The sequence below is a fragment of the Nipponia nippon genome, unplaced genomic scaffold (genome assembly GCF_047370975.1).
Source record: "Nipponia nippon isolate SJK-2023a ecotype South Korea unplaced genomic scaffold, ASM4737097v1 scaffold_4, whole genome shotgun sequence".
Classification (NCBI taxonomy): Eukaryota; Metazoa; Chordata; class Aves; order Pelecaniformes; family Threskiornithidae; genus Nipponia; species Nipponia nippon.
The window spans coordinates 119,159,576-119,176,914 of record NW_028262358.1 but is presented as its reverse complement, the minus strand read 5'-3'; the positions used below and the strand labels follow the sequence as shown (position 1 = coordinate 119,176,914).

The 17,339-nt window shown below is 43.0% G+C and overlaps 1 protein-coding gene across 1 annotated transcript in view; it reads right to left on the bottom strand.

The window, feature by feature from the left end:
• The window catches only part of EVA1A (eva-1 homolog A, regulator of programmed cell death), a 210,360-nt gene that overhangs the window by 87,060 nt on the left and 105,961 nt on the right, over window positions 1-17,339 (bottom strand). The window contains exon 5 of the mRNA XM_009467323.2: window positions 15,468-15,611. Coding sequence (XP_009465598.1) covers window positions 15,468-15,611 — 144 coding nt within the window. The remainder of the gene's footprint in view (window positions 1-15,467; window positions 15,612-17,339) is intronic.

Here is a 17,339-nt window from a genome sequence, read left to right as displayed (position 1 = left end):
GAGAAGAGAGTTTCTCTGTGTTACTGGGGGTGTTCACTCCACCAGAGAGGGCCTGATCCTTTCTCCAGGTGACACAGGCTGTCCAAGCAAGCAGCTCCTTGCAGGCTTAGCCAGAGCATGTCCTCCAAATCAGGCTGGACCTCCCATGCTTGACTCGTGCTGTTGGGGTAACACACCTCCAGGCACGCGAGGCCACAGCGGGTTATGGAGGTGCTCACAGCTCCGCTGGTGTCACCCCAGCTCCTTCTGTGTGGACAAATGTCCCACAGAGCTGGGGTGCAAAATACGGACATGCCGGAGCGTTCTGCATTACTACAGTGCATAAATATCACCAGGAGCTTTTGACTGCGGGACAAGCTGTTATTCTTGGGTTGGTACAAAGCATTTCTGGTTGCAAATTATCATGTTTTCCATGTTATAGACTCTAGCCCTAACCCCAAACCCTTGCTTCTGACCTGGGTAGGTTTCCACTGAAATAAAAAGAATGGGAAAGTTTTTCTTTTATCACTAACTGGGAAAAGGAAAAGCTCTTTGGAAGGACATGGATTCCTTTGATGTCTCAAAATAGAGAAGAGGCTCTTTGCTCTTCTGTGCCACAAGAAGGATAAGACTGCCATGTCCATTTTTGGTATCCGTTGTTTTCAAAGATGAGTAAAAACAAGAAATAAATAGCAACACTAGCCTTCTCTCTCTTGCATTCTTGCTGTCCTCCACAGGGACAGCTGACAGAGCAATGAAACTATATTAGGACCACTGAATCCCTTAGAAAAAGATAAACCCTTCCCAGGGTTTCGTCTTTGCACAGTGACAAGAGGTGGGGAGTCAGCATTGGATTCAGACACCCACATTTAGGCGTCTGCAACGTAAATGCCCACATGGGTATTAGGTGTGTGAGCTCCCATTACTGTCAGCACCGATCTGGTCTTTACAGTCAGAGAATAATTCAGCTGATCAAATAGTCATGATCCAGTTAAACATGACCGTCCAGTGCTTTTGAAAGGCCCTAGGCTGAAACATCAAAGACAGCCTGTGCAAATATTAGGCAGGAGCTATAAATAAAACAAATTGTCTAAAATATCACTATATGCGTATATATGGCCTACTGAGCTCTAGATATCTAGTTAGTACAAAAACAAGTTTCCTTGGCTACAGCAAGAACTTTGATACCTCTAGACAGCTACATTCAGTATCAGAATCAAAACCAGAATCAAAACCATCCTGCAAAACTGGGTTCAAACCTCCTGAAGGCTAAGAACCCTTCAGAAGAGACATGTTTTCTGAAAGCAGATATTATTGAACTACTTACCTAATTTTTGTCTTTTTTGGTCACGACGTGAAACTGTCAAAGACTAGTAAGTTAAAAAAAAGATTTGAAGCAATTTAGTAAACTTACAATCAACAAAGTGCTAGAAATTCATTTAAACACCATCAAGTTTCAAGACTCAGGAAAGTAATGACAAATATTCATTGAAAATATGTAATTTTGTAGAAAACACATTCAAGGAAAGAAATATCTGACCTAACTTTAGATGTCAACAATGCAGGTATTCACACTTGATCTAGTCACCATGGGCTCCTTTATAAACAAGAGAGAAATAAGCACTTATAAGATGCCTGAGATATCTACTTGAAAATGAGATGACCTGCAGCCTAGAAATGCCTATTTCTTTTCATATACTGACTACAAAGGGAGGCCAGCATATCTAGTCCATGTGTAGCTGATTATACTGTAGACGGCTACATCTGGTCAGCATTAGAGCATGTTTAATAACATACCTATTTGCAACTGCATTCTTATTCAGATCAATATGTCTGTGCACTCAGTACTCCATCCCTCTACTTACACTCAAGATTGCATCCACTGCTAGTCCAAACCTTTAGTCTTGAACTTCAAAAGCATCTATAATCTGGACCTGGCTACTCTGAGATCTACGACTCACTCTGCAAGGTCCCTCAGGAAAACACAACTCGCCAAGCCAGGACAAGACACCTGAGATGCAGCTAGAAACACGGCGTTCCCTCCAAGAAGTCTGTAAAGGAGTGCTTACAAAGAAACAGAGAGGAATCATTGCAAGACCCTTCATTTAGGAAAATATTTTTGCCCTAACCAAAATGTCAGTGCTAATGATTAAATACATTTCCTTGAATAAAACCTATCTATCTGCTCAAGACTTCAGGAAACACATTTACGAAGAGCCATCATGCCAAAAAGTAAAGTAGTGTGTATGAGCCTGAATTCAAGAGTGAGCCAGCCTCACATGTGTAAAAGAGCTGGTGAACCTTTTTGCAGTCTGGGGCAGGTAAATCATTTCTTGCACCAGTCTAGCTTGAAAGTCGAAAAGGCTGGCTCAGCTGTGAGTATGTCGGCATCCCAGGGTATGGGGCACAGTTTCTTGGCCAGCTGAAAAAGGAAGGTAAGTCATTCAGTCATCCAGATCTATAAAGCAGCAACTTGCACTGTTATTAGAAGCCTGCCTCCCCATCTGGAAATTAAATGCAAACATATGCATATGCCTAAGTGTTGCTTAAGAGAAAATCACTACCCTGACAACGCTGAACGGGAACAGAAAGGAAAGAAAAACAAAAAAATACAAACCAATACCTGTGCCTTCCCCGTTTCATTTTCTTTACTGTCAGAGGCACCCTCATTTTTAATTAAGCGTAACTTAGGGAAAAAGAATGATGAGGTGAGGAAGGCAAGAAAATCCATTTGTTTGTTAATACTGTAATAGGCTAAGAAACGTCTGACAGAAAATTTACATCACACATGTTCCAACTCCAATTTACTAGGTTGCATGATCCTCTCAACAGAGAGCCTTCATTCTTCACCGATACCCAAGGCATCTGCAGAAGGTTTTGATAATCTCTAATAGCACAGAGGAGAAAATTTGCCTTTCTTACTTGTGGGAGTCAGGTACAGCTTTCACACAGCAGAAGTCAGACCCTTTGATCAATATACAGCATGTTAAAAAATGTGTGTTAGTATGTAATCGTGGGATAAATCGTGGATGGTTTGGGTTTTTTCACTGAAAAAAACCATAAGGGAGAAGAGAATTTAATATCAGTTATTTTTTATAGTAATAAGAATTATAACAATACTTCAAAAGAAACAAAAAAAAGGAAAGAGAAATGTGAGACAGTCATTGAATTCATGACTTCTGCCGAGAAAGGCTGGACCAGATTATCCTTCAGGTCTCTTCCAACCTGGTATTCTGTGATTCTATGATTCTATGACTGAGTGAATTATCGTGACAACAATGGATATGTCAGGCAGAAGCTTAACACTTGCTCTTTCCAAAGCTTCATGTCAATAAAGTTCAACAGCAACTGTAGGCACTGAAAGCAGAAACTCATCACATCTGTGTGATCATGTCTGCACTAGATGCATAAACTGAAAACCCAGGGGAGGTGGTGAAGCTGCTGTTCTCTCGTGCCAGATGCTGAGCAAACAGCCCTAGGACCTCAGCCTAACCACACAAGGCAGGAGGAAGCCAAGTGACTGCCCAGTACCAAAGGTCTGGGGACAAATCAGAAAGCCTCTTGGCCTTAGGCCAGTGCCCATCCACTGGGCCATGCTAACTACCATGTCTATGCAAAAATAAAGAGGCAACACTTGTTGATAAGGAGAAGGGGGAAGAAATGTGCTGGATTTTTGCCCTTTTATGAGCTGATCCATTTTCCTTCTAATTTTTCGTGTACCCTTGTTAAAAAGGCAAAGGTATATTCCAAGAGGTGTTTTTTTTCTTCTTCTAAAGGAAATACTACAAGAATTTAATCAAAGCTTGAAGCAAATAAATACGATCTAGGGACTAGATAAAGCAAGTCCCATCTACAAACTGGTCCCTGATACATAATCCCTGGGTCACTGCGAGCTATGAGCATCCAGACTGAGGCAACTTTTGACGAGCTAGGGAACAGGTCTGTTGGACTCCAGATGGAGCTGCGGACCAGGTATCTTCCTCTCCCTGAGGCTTCGGCATGGACTGCAATGGAGTGACACCCATTCAAAAAAGAGATCTCCAAGTCTCTGCCCTCACTCCTTCACTCCTTTCCCTGAAGGCATGGACACCAAGGGTCCATCTGCTTGGATTAACCAGCCTCCAGAGTCTTTGCAGGCAGCTGTGAGATGGCTTTCAAAGATAAGAGATGGCCCAGGGTGGCCTCATGGGTTAGGAATTTAGTTAAATATCTTCTAAAGGGATTTAGTAGGATTTGCTTCATTGTTTATATTATGCAGTATCAGTCATCCTTAAGGCCCCAGGCCTTTGTATCAGTAAGGCTGGAAACACAACCAGCCAGCAAGGGATGCTGATACTGTCCCCCATGATCCTGTTTTCTGCATGCAGAAATGCTGCTGTATTCTGACATTTGGAAATTGCTACTTTCCTTGGCTCAGTTCACCTAAATGAGGGAAAATAAGTGAAACACAGGATACCTGGGACTGAAACTCCAGCGAGGGGGTCAGCTGTTCTTCCCGGGTAGTGGTGCTGGTACTGCATGATGCTGAAACGACAGCCATTGCTAATATATGGCAAGGAAATTGCAAGTCTCTGCTGGCCCCCAGGGGAAAAATAATCATAAGCCTCCTCAGTATTTGTTAAAAGATTTAGGTAATTGTGGAAAAGAGCAACAAAAAGACAATTGAGTGGCTGGACAGGTTGATTTATGAGGAAAGATTAAAGGAGCTGAACATGAATGGCTTAGCTAAACAATGACTAAAACAGGACAGAAAAGTAGCCACTGTCTACAGTATTTGAAGTGTCTGTCTGAAGGGGCATTAACTGTTTGGGTGCGTACACTTTGAATAAATGGAGGTCATGGAATGGAGGTAGGAAAAGTAGATGCCAGCTGAATGTTTAGGGAAGTTTCTTGAAGATCAAGACTGCATGGGTGTAACTCCCCTGGCAATGTCCTCCCCGCTGTAACTGAAGGTGGGGTGCCCTCCAAAAGGTCATCTGTACTTAGAAGACATTACCTAAGGAACTTTTTGGGGGTTTCTACTCTTAAATGACTCACTGGCATGCCCATCTCTGAGCTCTAGTGCAGGAATGTCCAAACACCAACACTGTAAAAGCCCATTCCAAGACCTCTGTACAGCCAAAATATAAAATATCCATGCATCGGGCCTCAGAGATCCAACAGGAATGCAAGAAAATGTCCAAAGTGGGGGAGAAGAGTGGCTCCCTGGACTTCTGTCACACCACTGAAGGATGAAATGGGGCTGGGCATGTTTCCAGGTAGTGAGAAGAAACAGAAATGTCAGCCTCTACACCCTACCATCACTAGGCCTCTCCCAGATGAGAACTTGGACTGGAACAAGAGAAATGCTCTTGACATACGTGAAGACACCCTGACTGGCCATCATTCAGCCATTATAAATCACGTAAGTCATATAAGGCTCAGCATCCTCCTCCCTGCCTAGTCCATGCAGGGCAGGGGGTGTTAACAGCTGCCTGCTACGGAGCTCTCTTCCTAGTTGTTTTGGCTGTGGAGAGCCACAGCTCAGGTTCAAGGTAGGACAAAAATATAAATAATCTTGCCACATCCTGCTGCTTTCTTTTCATCTCATGTAAGAAAGGATTAGGCATGAAATATGGCATGGTAGAAAGTCCACCTGGAGAACAAAGCATGGATCTACTCATCTAACAAATATACACAGAATACACATCAATAAGCTACTAGGCAGGGAGGAGGCAAGCACAGGTAAGGCATTATGTTGATAGATCTTAGGTTCAGCTCCTATGACACAGACCCTTGTGTAAATGTTGCCTCCATGTATAAAATGAAACTAATACTTTCTCCCAAAGTCTGCCTGGCCCTGCCTGTGTAACCACTAAATTACTCATAGCAGGGACTGCTTTTTAGTAAGTGAGTGTATTGCACAACAGGACAGTCCTTGCTGAGGCCTGTAGGCATGGCAACATTGTGTAAATCATTAGTGCACTTCCCAGCAATTAAATACACATTTGATGCCCATGTACCTTTCATCAATGGGCTACAGACACCCCTGAGTGGCTGTTACTGTTATTCTATTTCAGCAGCAGCTCACAAACCCCAATTGTACCAAGGGACCCCATCACGGAGGTCACATATATTTGCATCTTTGGTGGCTTTCACAAAAATTGCTATTTATTTTGCCTCTCGATCCCACTCTTCCAATTCTCTTTTCATGGTCAGGAACAAGGATTTTCCAAATCCCAGAGAATTTCCTGTTTGCTTCGCATTGAAGTGGAGAAAGAGAAGAGAGGGCAGCTAGAAAACAGCAGGGCAGTGGTACGTGCACAGCAGAGAAATGTGCACGTGCTCGCAGAAAGACACCAGCTGTGAATTCTTCTATAAATGGTGCAAGGGAATGGCATTGTCTTGATATGTTTTCAAAAAGGAAAGGCAAATATATATGTGATCCATGCAAATATATCTTAATTGGTCATGGTGTCAAGCGCTCCCTTTAAATTTAATCTAATGAGTGTTTCACTGAGCTGTCAGCAATCTCCAGTAGCCTCCAGGCACTAATGAGTTAGCATCAAGGTGTCAATGCTTTTGGCATTAACCTCAATTAGGAGGAGTTAGGGTGATCACTGAATGAAGGGTCAGCCATTCATTGCTGAGACATTCCTCTGGCTATAGCCTGCAGTCTCCTGCATGAAAGGGGCTGGCAGACTGGCTGCCTACCGCCTTCTCAGTAAAGAAGACTCATATGTGGCAACATTACTGTTAATTACTATATTTGAAACGTGTGCAGGTCTTGACAGGCATGGAGAACCAACAGTAACCCTATTTAATAAGGCTATTCGATGAGGTTCCCAGGTAAAAAGTAGCCTGTGACAATGAAATGGTAAATATCCACCACTTATTCATGGCCAGAACTTTTAAAAGAACACCATTAAGGGAGACAGTATGACAAAGAAAAAAAAGTCTGGACAGCAGGGTTATGCTTACAGAAAAAAAAAAAAATCACCATGTAGATAACCCATGTAACTTTAATTTTGCTCCATTTATCTTTCTCCAGACTTCCTGAAATATTTCCTTTAGATAAGCTACATTCAGATGTCATCTTGCGCAACCATTCTCAGGTAGATCTGCTTTTCTGGCGTGAAATCATGGATGGATCACAGCGGCTTTCAAGGCTGTGTCCTCCCTATTCAAGCAGGGAGGCCTCAGGACAGTCAGCCAGACCCCCAGATCCACCCCCAGCCTGAAATCAGTTCTCCAGTTTGTAGATTGCTATTCAGCCCCAAGGATACATGCATATTTATGCCAGAGGAAATCATTCAATGAGCAAATCTATTTAGAAACCTCAAAGTTTTGTCAGCCACCATAAAATCTTGGTTATATTGCAGTTTAGCATTACAGTTATTACAATAGAAACTCTGGGTCCATTCTGAAACATTTCTTAAATTTCTAAATTTCTAAAATATATGGATAATTCCAGAATGAAAAAAGTCCCACCTGCCTCCTTCCCATCCTTGCCATCACCCTCTCCACCACGACACCCCCACCACCCTTCCCCGCATCCAGCCATGACTGTAACTCCAGCAGCCCCTAGCCAGGAGCAGCACGGGCCCTGCAGGACCTGCAGCAGCCCCTCACACTCACCGGGAACCTCGCAGCGAGCCCCTGATGCACTCCCCTATGACTTTTAGACCATGGTCCTTATCAACTAAAACAAAACCAAAAAAAAACAGAGAAAAGGAATAAAGGCCTGGGTGCACATGCCTTGTGAACACTGCGGGCCAGGGGTTGCAGAGTACTTTAGCTAATGCTTTATGGGACTTTTTTTCCGTAGTAGAAGCTGTGTATGTTTCCCAGCAATGGCAGAGATGGAGGACCACAGCAGCAGGCTTGCAAAGCTTGCCTAACTGTAAGGCGGCACTTGTTTTACAGCTCATTCTGCCTAGGATCATCGTAAAAGTTGTCCTTTGAACTCCCTCTCTGCTTCCTCCAGCCCATTCTTCATTCCTCCCCATGCCCAAGGCAATGATTTTTATCTCCATGTCTCCATTTCTTCTCTGCAAGAATCAAAGGGCTTTGGAGCCTTTCCCTTGAGGTGACAGCATTACCTGCTCCTCCTCCACCTGAGATGCAGAGTTCTGCTTCCTCAGAATATTTATTTACCCTAATCTTTGTCAGACACAGGCTCATTCTGCCCTGGTAATGAAGAGTTGCTGTGTCTGGGCCAGCCAGGCCATACGTGTTCGGACTCTTCTGGATGTGTGATTCAGATTAAGCTACAATGAGTTGTCCAGTAAGCAAAGACAAACAGGAGCAGCACAATGACAGCCTCCAATTACCTAATTTACCAAGCTCCATCTGAAAACGAATCAGGCTGTTTGTGCCATGTCACTCACATTTCACATTCTTGTGCAGTCATTAACATTAAAACTAAATATTTCTTTGCCTCTATAGCATATTCCTCCTTGATGTAAGATGGCAGAGCTACTGTAGTCTCTGTTATTAGCAGGTACCTCCAAGCCCGTTGTTAGTAAAGTGCGTGCCCCTCTCACTTTAGCACTGGTCAGCAAAAGAGATGGCATCTTGCCTTTGCCCTCACATAATCCATGATCTCCAACAGATCTGAGCCATGAATCCAAATTATATGAGCCTTGCTGACTGAGGGGCTTCCTTCTTTGCTTCTCTCTAAGATCCAGGAAACTGCATCCCCAAAAATTGTTAAAACGAACATCACCAAAGATAAAAAAGTCACAGCCTCCCAAGCTGGAAAATGTCAGCCTTAAGTTTTGTGGTTACCCATCATGGTGCAGTCTTTAGTTACACTGCCACGTGCTTTTTTAACAGGTTCTGTGAAGTATGAGTATTTCTGAAAGTGAGGTCTAAGTTTCTGAAAGGAGAAACAAGCTCCTTGCTTTTCCTTCCTCTGGATGAAAATGTGCAAAAGGCTGGAAGGAGGTTTAACAAGTCCATTCACTTGCAGGAATAGGCAACAGATGCTACATCACCAATGAAAATCTACTCTGCCCCCTCTGCCATACCAGTCCCTGAAAGTCTACAACAAATCTGACCTTGAGAACAAGACCAAAAGAATAAAAACCTGAAAGCCAGTCAAGGAAGACAGCAAAACTATCGACCCCCATCCTAGCTCCTAGAAACATCAAGGGAATTTATAAAGGTGAAATGTAGAAAGTGGACCTCAATCCCATGCAAATCCAATTACCAGGAAAATCCTTCTCCAAACCCAAGTCTGGAGACTGTTATAACCCTAAGCTGGGGTGCAAAGCACCGAGCTGCTATTTGAGAACTTTTCCAGTGCTGACACTCCTGTCTGGCTACGGGTAATTTCTCAAGGTTCAGAGGAAGAAATCCTCCTTAAGAACTTAAATAAGCATCACGTTCATCTCATACCTGGATAAATCTATGATAATTGGAGACCCAGTCAAACGGTGGGAGTAGAAACCAATAAATGCAAGGAGAAAACACAGGCATTATCAATCATTATCATTATCATTATCATTATCATTATCATTATCATTATCATTATCATTATGTGGCAGTGATAATTTTGATCAAAAGGAGCATTTGCATAAGAACACGGTTGTTGAAAGCCATCTAACCAGATGTAGATACTTGCATTGTAGAGGTCCTACATGTAGATAACAATATCTCAGCTAAGCACCAGAAGCTGTCTTTATAGTCAGTACAGGAGAACTGCCACTTCAAATACCCAGTTCGTCTCGTTCAGGCACCTGCTTTAGGATGAGATGATTTGTGCCTCAAAAGCAGCTGTTTCTCTCCATTACCTGTAAAAGGAATTTTTCTCAGATGGGAACATCTACACTATAAATCTCTATGGCTCCATGGTCAGATGAATCCCACTTCATGAATTTTTCATTATTGCAGTCATTACATGAGGACTGGATAGCATTTTAAAAAATACACTATAGCTTGAAGAGAAGCAAAAGAAAAGAAGGAAAATAAGACAAAGGATTTGAACAGATGTCCCAAACCATCTCTGAACCCAGTGTCTCGACATTGAAAGTAGCCACATAATGGAATTACATTATATCATTATTCTGTTCTTTATTTATTTGGTAGGTCAAACTATGTGGCCATGAGTTTTAAATCTACAGGTTTGTGAGTTCTGCTTTGCAGTATGACACTAGAATCACAGTTAAACAGACATTATCAAACACTATACATTCAGTTCAACATCCCTAGAGCTAGATTGCCTAAAATGTTTACTTGTTTGTTAACATCAATTTTATTTCAACATTTGAAGAAAGAAAATCTGCATTATGTATTCTGTGTCTGTCTTTTTCTAGGAAGACCCTGTCTGCATTGCCCTGTTTCAAAAGGGTCTAAAAGGTTTTTGTTTCTTTTTGGAAGTCTGGAATTTCTCCTTTTCTATTTTTTGCAGATTTTGGACATTGCTTTTTATAGCAACAGAAAGTGTTTTTGCAGTGATAAAAATACATTTTCTACATTCGTGAATTCATAAATTTTAAGAGCAAAAGGGACCATTACATTCATCCAGCCTGAGGCATTGATAGATTTACTGCACAGGAGCTAATGGACTCGAGCACAGTCCCTTTGAGATGACAGGAGAGAATTTGTGTAGCTCTTCAGCCTCCCTCCTCATCACCATTATGAGGGCAACCACCTCGGAGCTCTCGTCTAACACATACCCTACCTGTAGTCCAACTTGATAGAATATTTATTTAAACACAACATTTTGGAGGAAGCCAGACTGCTGTCCCAAGTACCCAGAGAAAGCAAAGGTCAGCACACCCCCATCAGCCCAGAGCATCTCTTCCACATCCCATTGACCCCTTTTGGTCTCCCAGCAGCATCAGACACCGCAAAACAGTAGATGCTGTCCCTGCGTTCATGCTTTATCCTTTACCTGCCCAGTTCTCTCATCGGGATGTGAAGCGCTTGGCCTCTGGGACTCAGCTTATTGCCTCATAAAGCAGGATGGCAAGATTATTAATGTGGCAGAACTGCAGGATTTTCCAAGCAATTTATGAGTTACCATGGCAGTTCATTAGCTCTCAGCCCAATGACTCCTTTCCATCGAGCATGAATCAAGCAGGAGGCACACACACATCTAAACACACAATGGATATTCACATCAAAAATATATCCAAGGCCACATTTCCTCCATTTTGTCCAACATATGTCTAACAAAGGCACTAAAATGTCACCAGTTATCAGGACCGATAGCCAACCCACTGAAACACGCCTTGATACAAAGAAATTCACAATCTCCATCTTTTTTTTTTTTCTCATCAGGCCATTTCTGACCAATGCCTGTATTTAAAGAACAGCACGTACTTAGCAGAGGGTTTACATTTAGAGCCTCCATTGACTGCACAGGGAGGCAGGTCTGGCGGTCGGGACAGTAGGCACTCTGGATTGCTCCCTTCTCTTGACTTTCAGTGCTAAGAATAAGGTTTCTCTTTACACAGAGACAAGCCCCTCATCCCCACTCAGGGAAGTATTTGAGAAAATATTTAACTTTCATGGTATTTATGCAGGGGTCTTAAAATAAAGCACACACTTAAACACCTCCTTGAATACAAGTGGCATTACGCACATGAAAAAAATTCAACACAATGTTTTAATAAATTGCTGAGTTAGGACTTCAACAGAGGCCAAAAAAACAAGTCTAGTATACTAGAAAGGAAAGAGATCTAGAGAATTAAAGGGAGTCTTTGAAGCTAATAAGTGGACAATTAAGAAAAAGGAAAAGGTCAGGAGTGCCGTAACTTTTATCATTAAGTACGAAACCACAGCAGTAATGACACTAACAAGCTACCTGCAGATATAAATACAATGCTTTATACCAAAGAAAGACAGAGACAGAGAGACAGGGAGACCAGGAGATGGGGGGGGGAACAGAAAGAAGGGGAAAAAGACTTTGTTGCACTATTTTTCTCAGCTGCATTAATACTCTCTTATTTGCTGTTATCCTCTAAGAGTTTCAGGGTATTTTAAAGAAAAGGCAGAGCTAAACTTTTTATATCTCCCTCTAGTTACAGCTGCCACACTCAGAAAGCAGCCCCACCATGTGTTATGTGCTTTCCCAGAATTAACTTGCCTTTCCCTTTAAAAAAAAAACAATTAATGTATTTATTAATGCAGTAATGGGACCCACATACTGGAAAATCCCACCTTCCACACCATCCCATTAGCTAAATCTGGTTTTGGGCCAAAATTTAGTATTTCAGCTCCTGCCAAGGTTCAGGTTTGGAATGTTTTTACGTTAGAGGATTTTTCATCTGTTTCCTTGGCTGGGCTAATGGGAGCCTAATGCACACAAGAGATCACTATCGCATCGGGCTGCCGGTTACTTGCTTGTTTCAATCATCTTGTACATACACGCTAACTTGTAGCATTTCCCTCTCACCTAAGTGATGCCAATAGGCATTTAATGCTGGATGCAAAGGGATATAATACAATACGGAGAACAACTGACTTGAGACACTCCCACCGGCTGGAGTAATTACAACAAATTATTCAGAAAACTACAGCTGGGCAAAAAGTTAGATGACACCTTTACTTAAAGCCAGATTCATCAACAAAATTGTGTATGTCTGGCAGGAATTCTCATGTCCAATAAAACATGGAGGCTAGAAGAATGAACCACCAAGAAATTTGGATGTGGCTTAAAGAAACCAAAGCTGTTGCCTCATCCATTTACCTCTTGGAGATCTGGGATAGGGCTCATCTCCTGCTGTCAAGTCAGAGAAGAACAGTCTGTACGTGCTGACCTGAAAGACTCTTGCAGATGTTCTCCTGCCAGGACTGGGAGATAAGTCACCTCACTAGCTGTTCACTCGTCATTGCTCTACACCACCAACACCAGCATTAATGCCTTTCACAAAGTCCACCTCAGCAAAAGGGCCACGATTTCTGCTAACAACACATGAGTTTTCAATTAGTATTACCTTTTATCACCTCATAAATTACTCCCTCAACAGATATTTTTTTTTTTGTGAATTGCTATCAGCAGACGACATATTTTTCTCTTTCCAGCCCTCCCCATGCTTTAGCACCAAGAGCAGAGTTCAGCTACCCTGTCCCCATAATTACTGAGGTTCTCACATGGGAAATGTCTGGATGAAGGCCCTCCTACCCACACCGCCACGTCCATCAATATGCTTGGTCTCACCACCTCTTCTGAAGCAGCACAACGGATCTGTAACAGTGATCAAGTTTTTGTCACAGGTGAGACCAGTGACATGGTCCAAACTGCAGAACCATGGCAGGACACTTCTGCCACACCTTGGCAGCTGGGGAGTGACAGAGAAGAGCAGACTGACTGCACTGCTTGATCTCAGAGAGTGATGAAGTCACCCATTTGAACCAGCAATGAGAAAGGCTGAAGCGATGCTCAGAGAAACCCATTTTGTACACCCATCATGTTTCCCAAGCCATGCCAAGGTTACTTTGCATCTTGAACTGCTCTCCAGCAAATATCAGCAAAGCCACCTCCTGCACTCCAGGGATCAAGTGTTTCCAACTACAAGAGGCGGGGAATAGGGATATGTACCTAGATACAGGTCATGTTTACCAGTCAAAGCCTGTCCCCTTTGACTCCCACAGGTTTTGTGAAAGTAGGAGCTCACCGTACTAGGAGCAACAATGCATGCAGCTTTATGGAAACCTGAAACAAAGATGTATCCAACAGGAGGTTTTCTACACTGCAATTGTTCTCTAAACCATAAGAACATCAAATTGCTTGGGTTTATCATTTCTTTTAAAAGAATGCTAGGATTTACTTCTGTCCAGCACGAGCACATGGGGCTGGAATTTGATTTCTTGTTTATTTGGGTTTTACATTTTGAAGGATTTTGCTGTTTGAGGGGAGAAATATGTGTCTGATGATCACAAAATCCAGCTCAGAGCCATGTCTGAGATCATGGTTTTGAAAAGCAGCCATGGCCACCTTTAAAGGATGAGGCAGTTTTCACCCACTAAAAAGCAAAACATGCCATTTTGTGCTCTCAGGCGTGACTCATTTCCTGATGCAGTTAGGCTATGACTAGGAAAGTTAAGGTCAGATTAAGAGATCATTAATGTCTTTTGTAGTGGACTTTGGGACCAGGACCACAATGCCAGAATAAGGCTGCGGAAGCCTTTGAAGGAGATATCTTCTTGGAAATACAGCATGGGGCTCTGTTTGGTTTGTTCCTGGATTTCTGAGTTATGAAGTTCGTGTTTTGCTGCATTGCTTTAGTTTCCATCAAATCCCCATGAGGATAAGCTTCTCTCCAGCCTCTTTGCAAGAAAAGTGATATAACAACATCACCTTCCTGGTTAGAAAATTCACAAGGCTTTGCATGGATAGCCTTGCTACTTCTTGCTACATCATTTCAAACAAAAACAAAGAAACCAAGAGAAAAATAATTCAACCTTCCTGCCACGCCTGCCAAATGAAACAACAGCCAGACAGGAGCTCAGAGCCTGATGCTCCTGCATTTCTCTCTCTGCTCTTCAAGGTGCTGTACACCAGCCATGCTACAGCAGCTATACAAAACACCATAGTGACTCCGTCTCAAATACCATCTATCAGATTCAGCATGCTGCAGTCATACACCGAGATTGACCCATAGACCTGTTGTTGTCTGAGGATACAGCCAGCACCTCCTCTACTCCATGCTCAGCCATCTACTCAGCAGATTCAAAACAGCACCAGAATTTCCTCTTCCAGGTGGACGTAGAAAGGAATGGAAAGAGAGACTGAACTGATCCTAGCAACAGCTATGTAAGCAAAACCCTCATGCAAATATTTTCAAATATATCAGCTACAAATGACCAAAATGTCATCACTGGAAGGAGACAGACCTGATGTTGTTTTCACACCACAGAGCTCAGAGAGGAACGTTTTTTTCTCTGTTGCAAAATAAGATGACTAGTCAAGTAGGAGTACATTGTCTGCTCAACACCATGACTTAAGCTCCCAACTGAGAGCTCCAACTGTTTTGTTTTTTTTTCAAATAACAATATTTTGTTAGGAAAATGTTGCAATGTTGACCTGAAGATTTTGGGAGTGATTTTCTACTAATGCCGTGGATGAATATGGATTGGTGATTGTCTTATTCTACTGTACAAAATGAAATACAGAACAAAGTAATAAGGATCCTACTGCTAACCACAATTTTGCTGCAGTCAAATGAAATGGCAGGATGCTAACATTCAGGATGTGGATTGATTGCACCACCAGATTTTCCTGCCTTGCAGAGGCAGCGTTGAATGGGTTAACAAAAACATCATTTCCATGTTTTCTGCTTTTTCTACCAAGCCAATGAGTAGAAAAAGAGACAGAATTAAACCACTCTGGTGATCCACAGAGCTTTCCCTTGTTGGCCAAATAAGAATCACCATGAGCCAACTGGAAGTTCAACAGCTTTTTAGGTATGATTAGAAGTCTTGTCGTTCTTCACATACCACTGTTCATCAAACACATACCCCAATGAGAGTTAAAGTAAGAGAATTTCGTGGCTCACCACAGGTGTAGATGACATTAAGATGCTTTCGGATGCCTGGGTAACAAGGATCTCCAAATTCATAGGTGCTGGCATATATGCTGCAGCTTCTCTTCCCATGACAGCGCTTGATCATGAGTTGGAGAGCAGTAGCCGACTGACACTCTAAAAGAGAAAAAGGATACCTGTTTGTGAATATTTGTCCATTCACATCAGAAATTGCCTAAAAAAATTACCAGATGCAGACTGTGAGAGCACATACATATGAGCTTTCCATGAGTATTAAAAAATCCTTGTGTTTACATGGGAAGGTGTATCTGACTCTCAAACACCTCTAATGAATTGTAAGTTGATGAAATAAAATTACCAAAAAGAACAGTGAGGAATCAGAAATCCCCATAGCTCCATAGAAAGACGGCTGCAAATAAAAGATGATTTGTTTTCAAGGGGAAAAGGCTATCCATAATAAAAATAATTCCTTCTCACCTGGCATTTATTCTATAAAGGTCTGAAAGGACTCTAAGACAGGTATCAGTGTCTTCATTTTAACAGATGGAGAAACAGAGTCATAGAAAAGTAAAAAGACTAACAACAGCAAATCAGTGCAGAGCATGGAAAAAGACTCAGGTCTTTGGAGTCTCACTCTAATGTATTTGTGCAGAAACACTACAAGCTTCCCCATAAGTGAAGAGACTGTCATAGGAACAGAAAACATGTTAATAGTACAGTTATAATATTCATATGCAATTCCTGTAGATTATTTAGCTGTCTGATGATGCAATTGATCACAGTAACATGCAATGTTATTAGCAAATTCCCACCTCACCGATGTAAGGAAGATGGACATTGTGATCTTGTTCAGGGCAGGGTAAAACTCTGATCTAATTAGGGTGTGTTGATTTTTTCCAGTTTTTACTTGTGTGGTGGGCTGACCCTGGCTGGATGCCAGGTGCCCACCAAAGCTGCTCTGTCACTCCCCTCGTCAGCTGGACAGGGGAGAGAAAATATAATGAAAAGGCTCCTGGGTCGAGATAAGGACAGGGAGAGATCATTCACCAATTACCATCATAGGCAAAACAGACTCGACTTGGGGAAATTAGTTTAATTTATTACCAATCAAATCAGAGTAGGATAATGAGAAATAAAAATTAAATCTCAAAACACCTTCCCTCTACCCCTCCCTTCTTCCCGCGCTCAACTTCATTCCTGATTTCTCTTCCCTCCTCCCCTCCAGAGGGACAAGGAATGGGGGTTGCGGTCAGTTCATCACACGTTGTCTCTGCTGCTCCTTCCTCCGCAGGGGAGGACTCCTCACACTCTGACCCTGCTCCCTCCCACGGCAGACAGTCCTCCACGAACTTCTCCAACATGAGTCCTTCCTACGGGCTGCAGTTCTTCACATACTGCTCCAGTGTGGGTCCCTTCCACGGCGTGCAGTCCTTCAGGAACAGACTGCTCCAGTGTGGGTCCCCCGTGGGGTCACAAGTCCTGCCAGCAAACCTGCTCCAGCCTGGGCTCCTCTCTCCACAGGGCCACAGCTCCTGCCAGGAGCCTGCTCCAGCGCGGGCTTCCCATAGGGTCCCAGCCTCCTTCAGGCATCCCCCTGCTCCGGTGTGGGGTCCTCCAGGGGCTGCAGGTGGATATCTGCTCCACCATGGACCTCTACGGGCTGCAGGCGCACAGCCTGCCTCACCGTGGTCTTCCCCCAGGGCTGCAGGGGAATCTCTGCTCCAGCTCCTGGAGCACCTCCTCCCCCTCCTTCTGCACTGACCTTGGTGTCTGCAGGGTTGTGCCTCTCACATATTCTCACTCCTCTCTCTGGCTGCAGTTGCCCAGGAATTTTTTTTCCACCTTCTGAACCATGTTATCCCAGAGGCACTACCACCGTTGCTG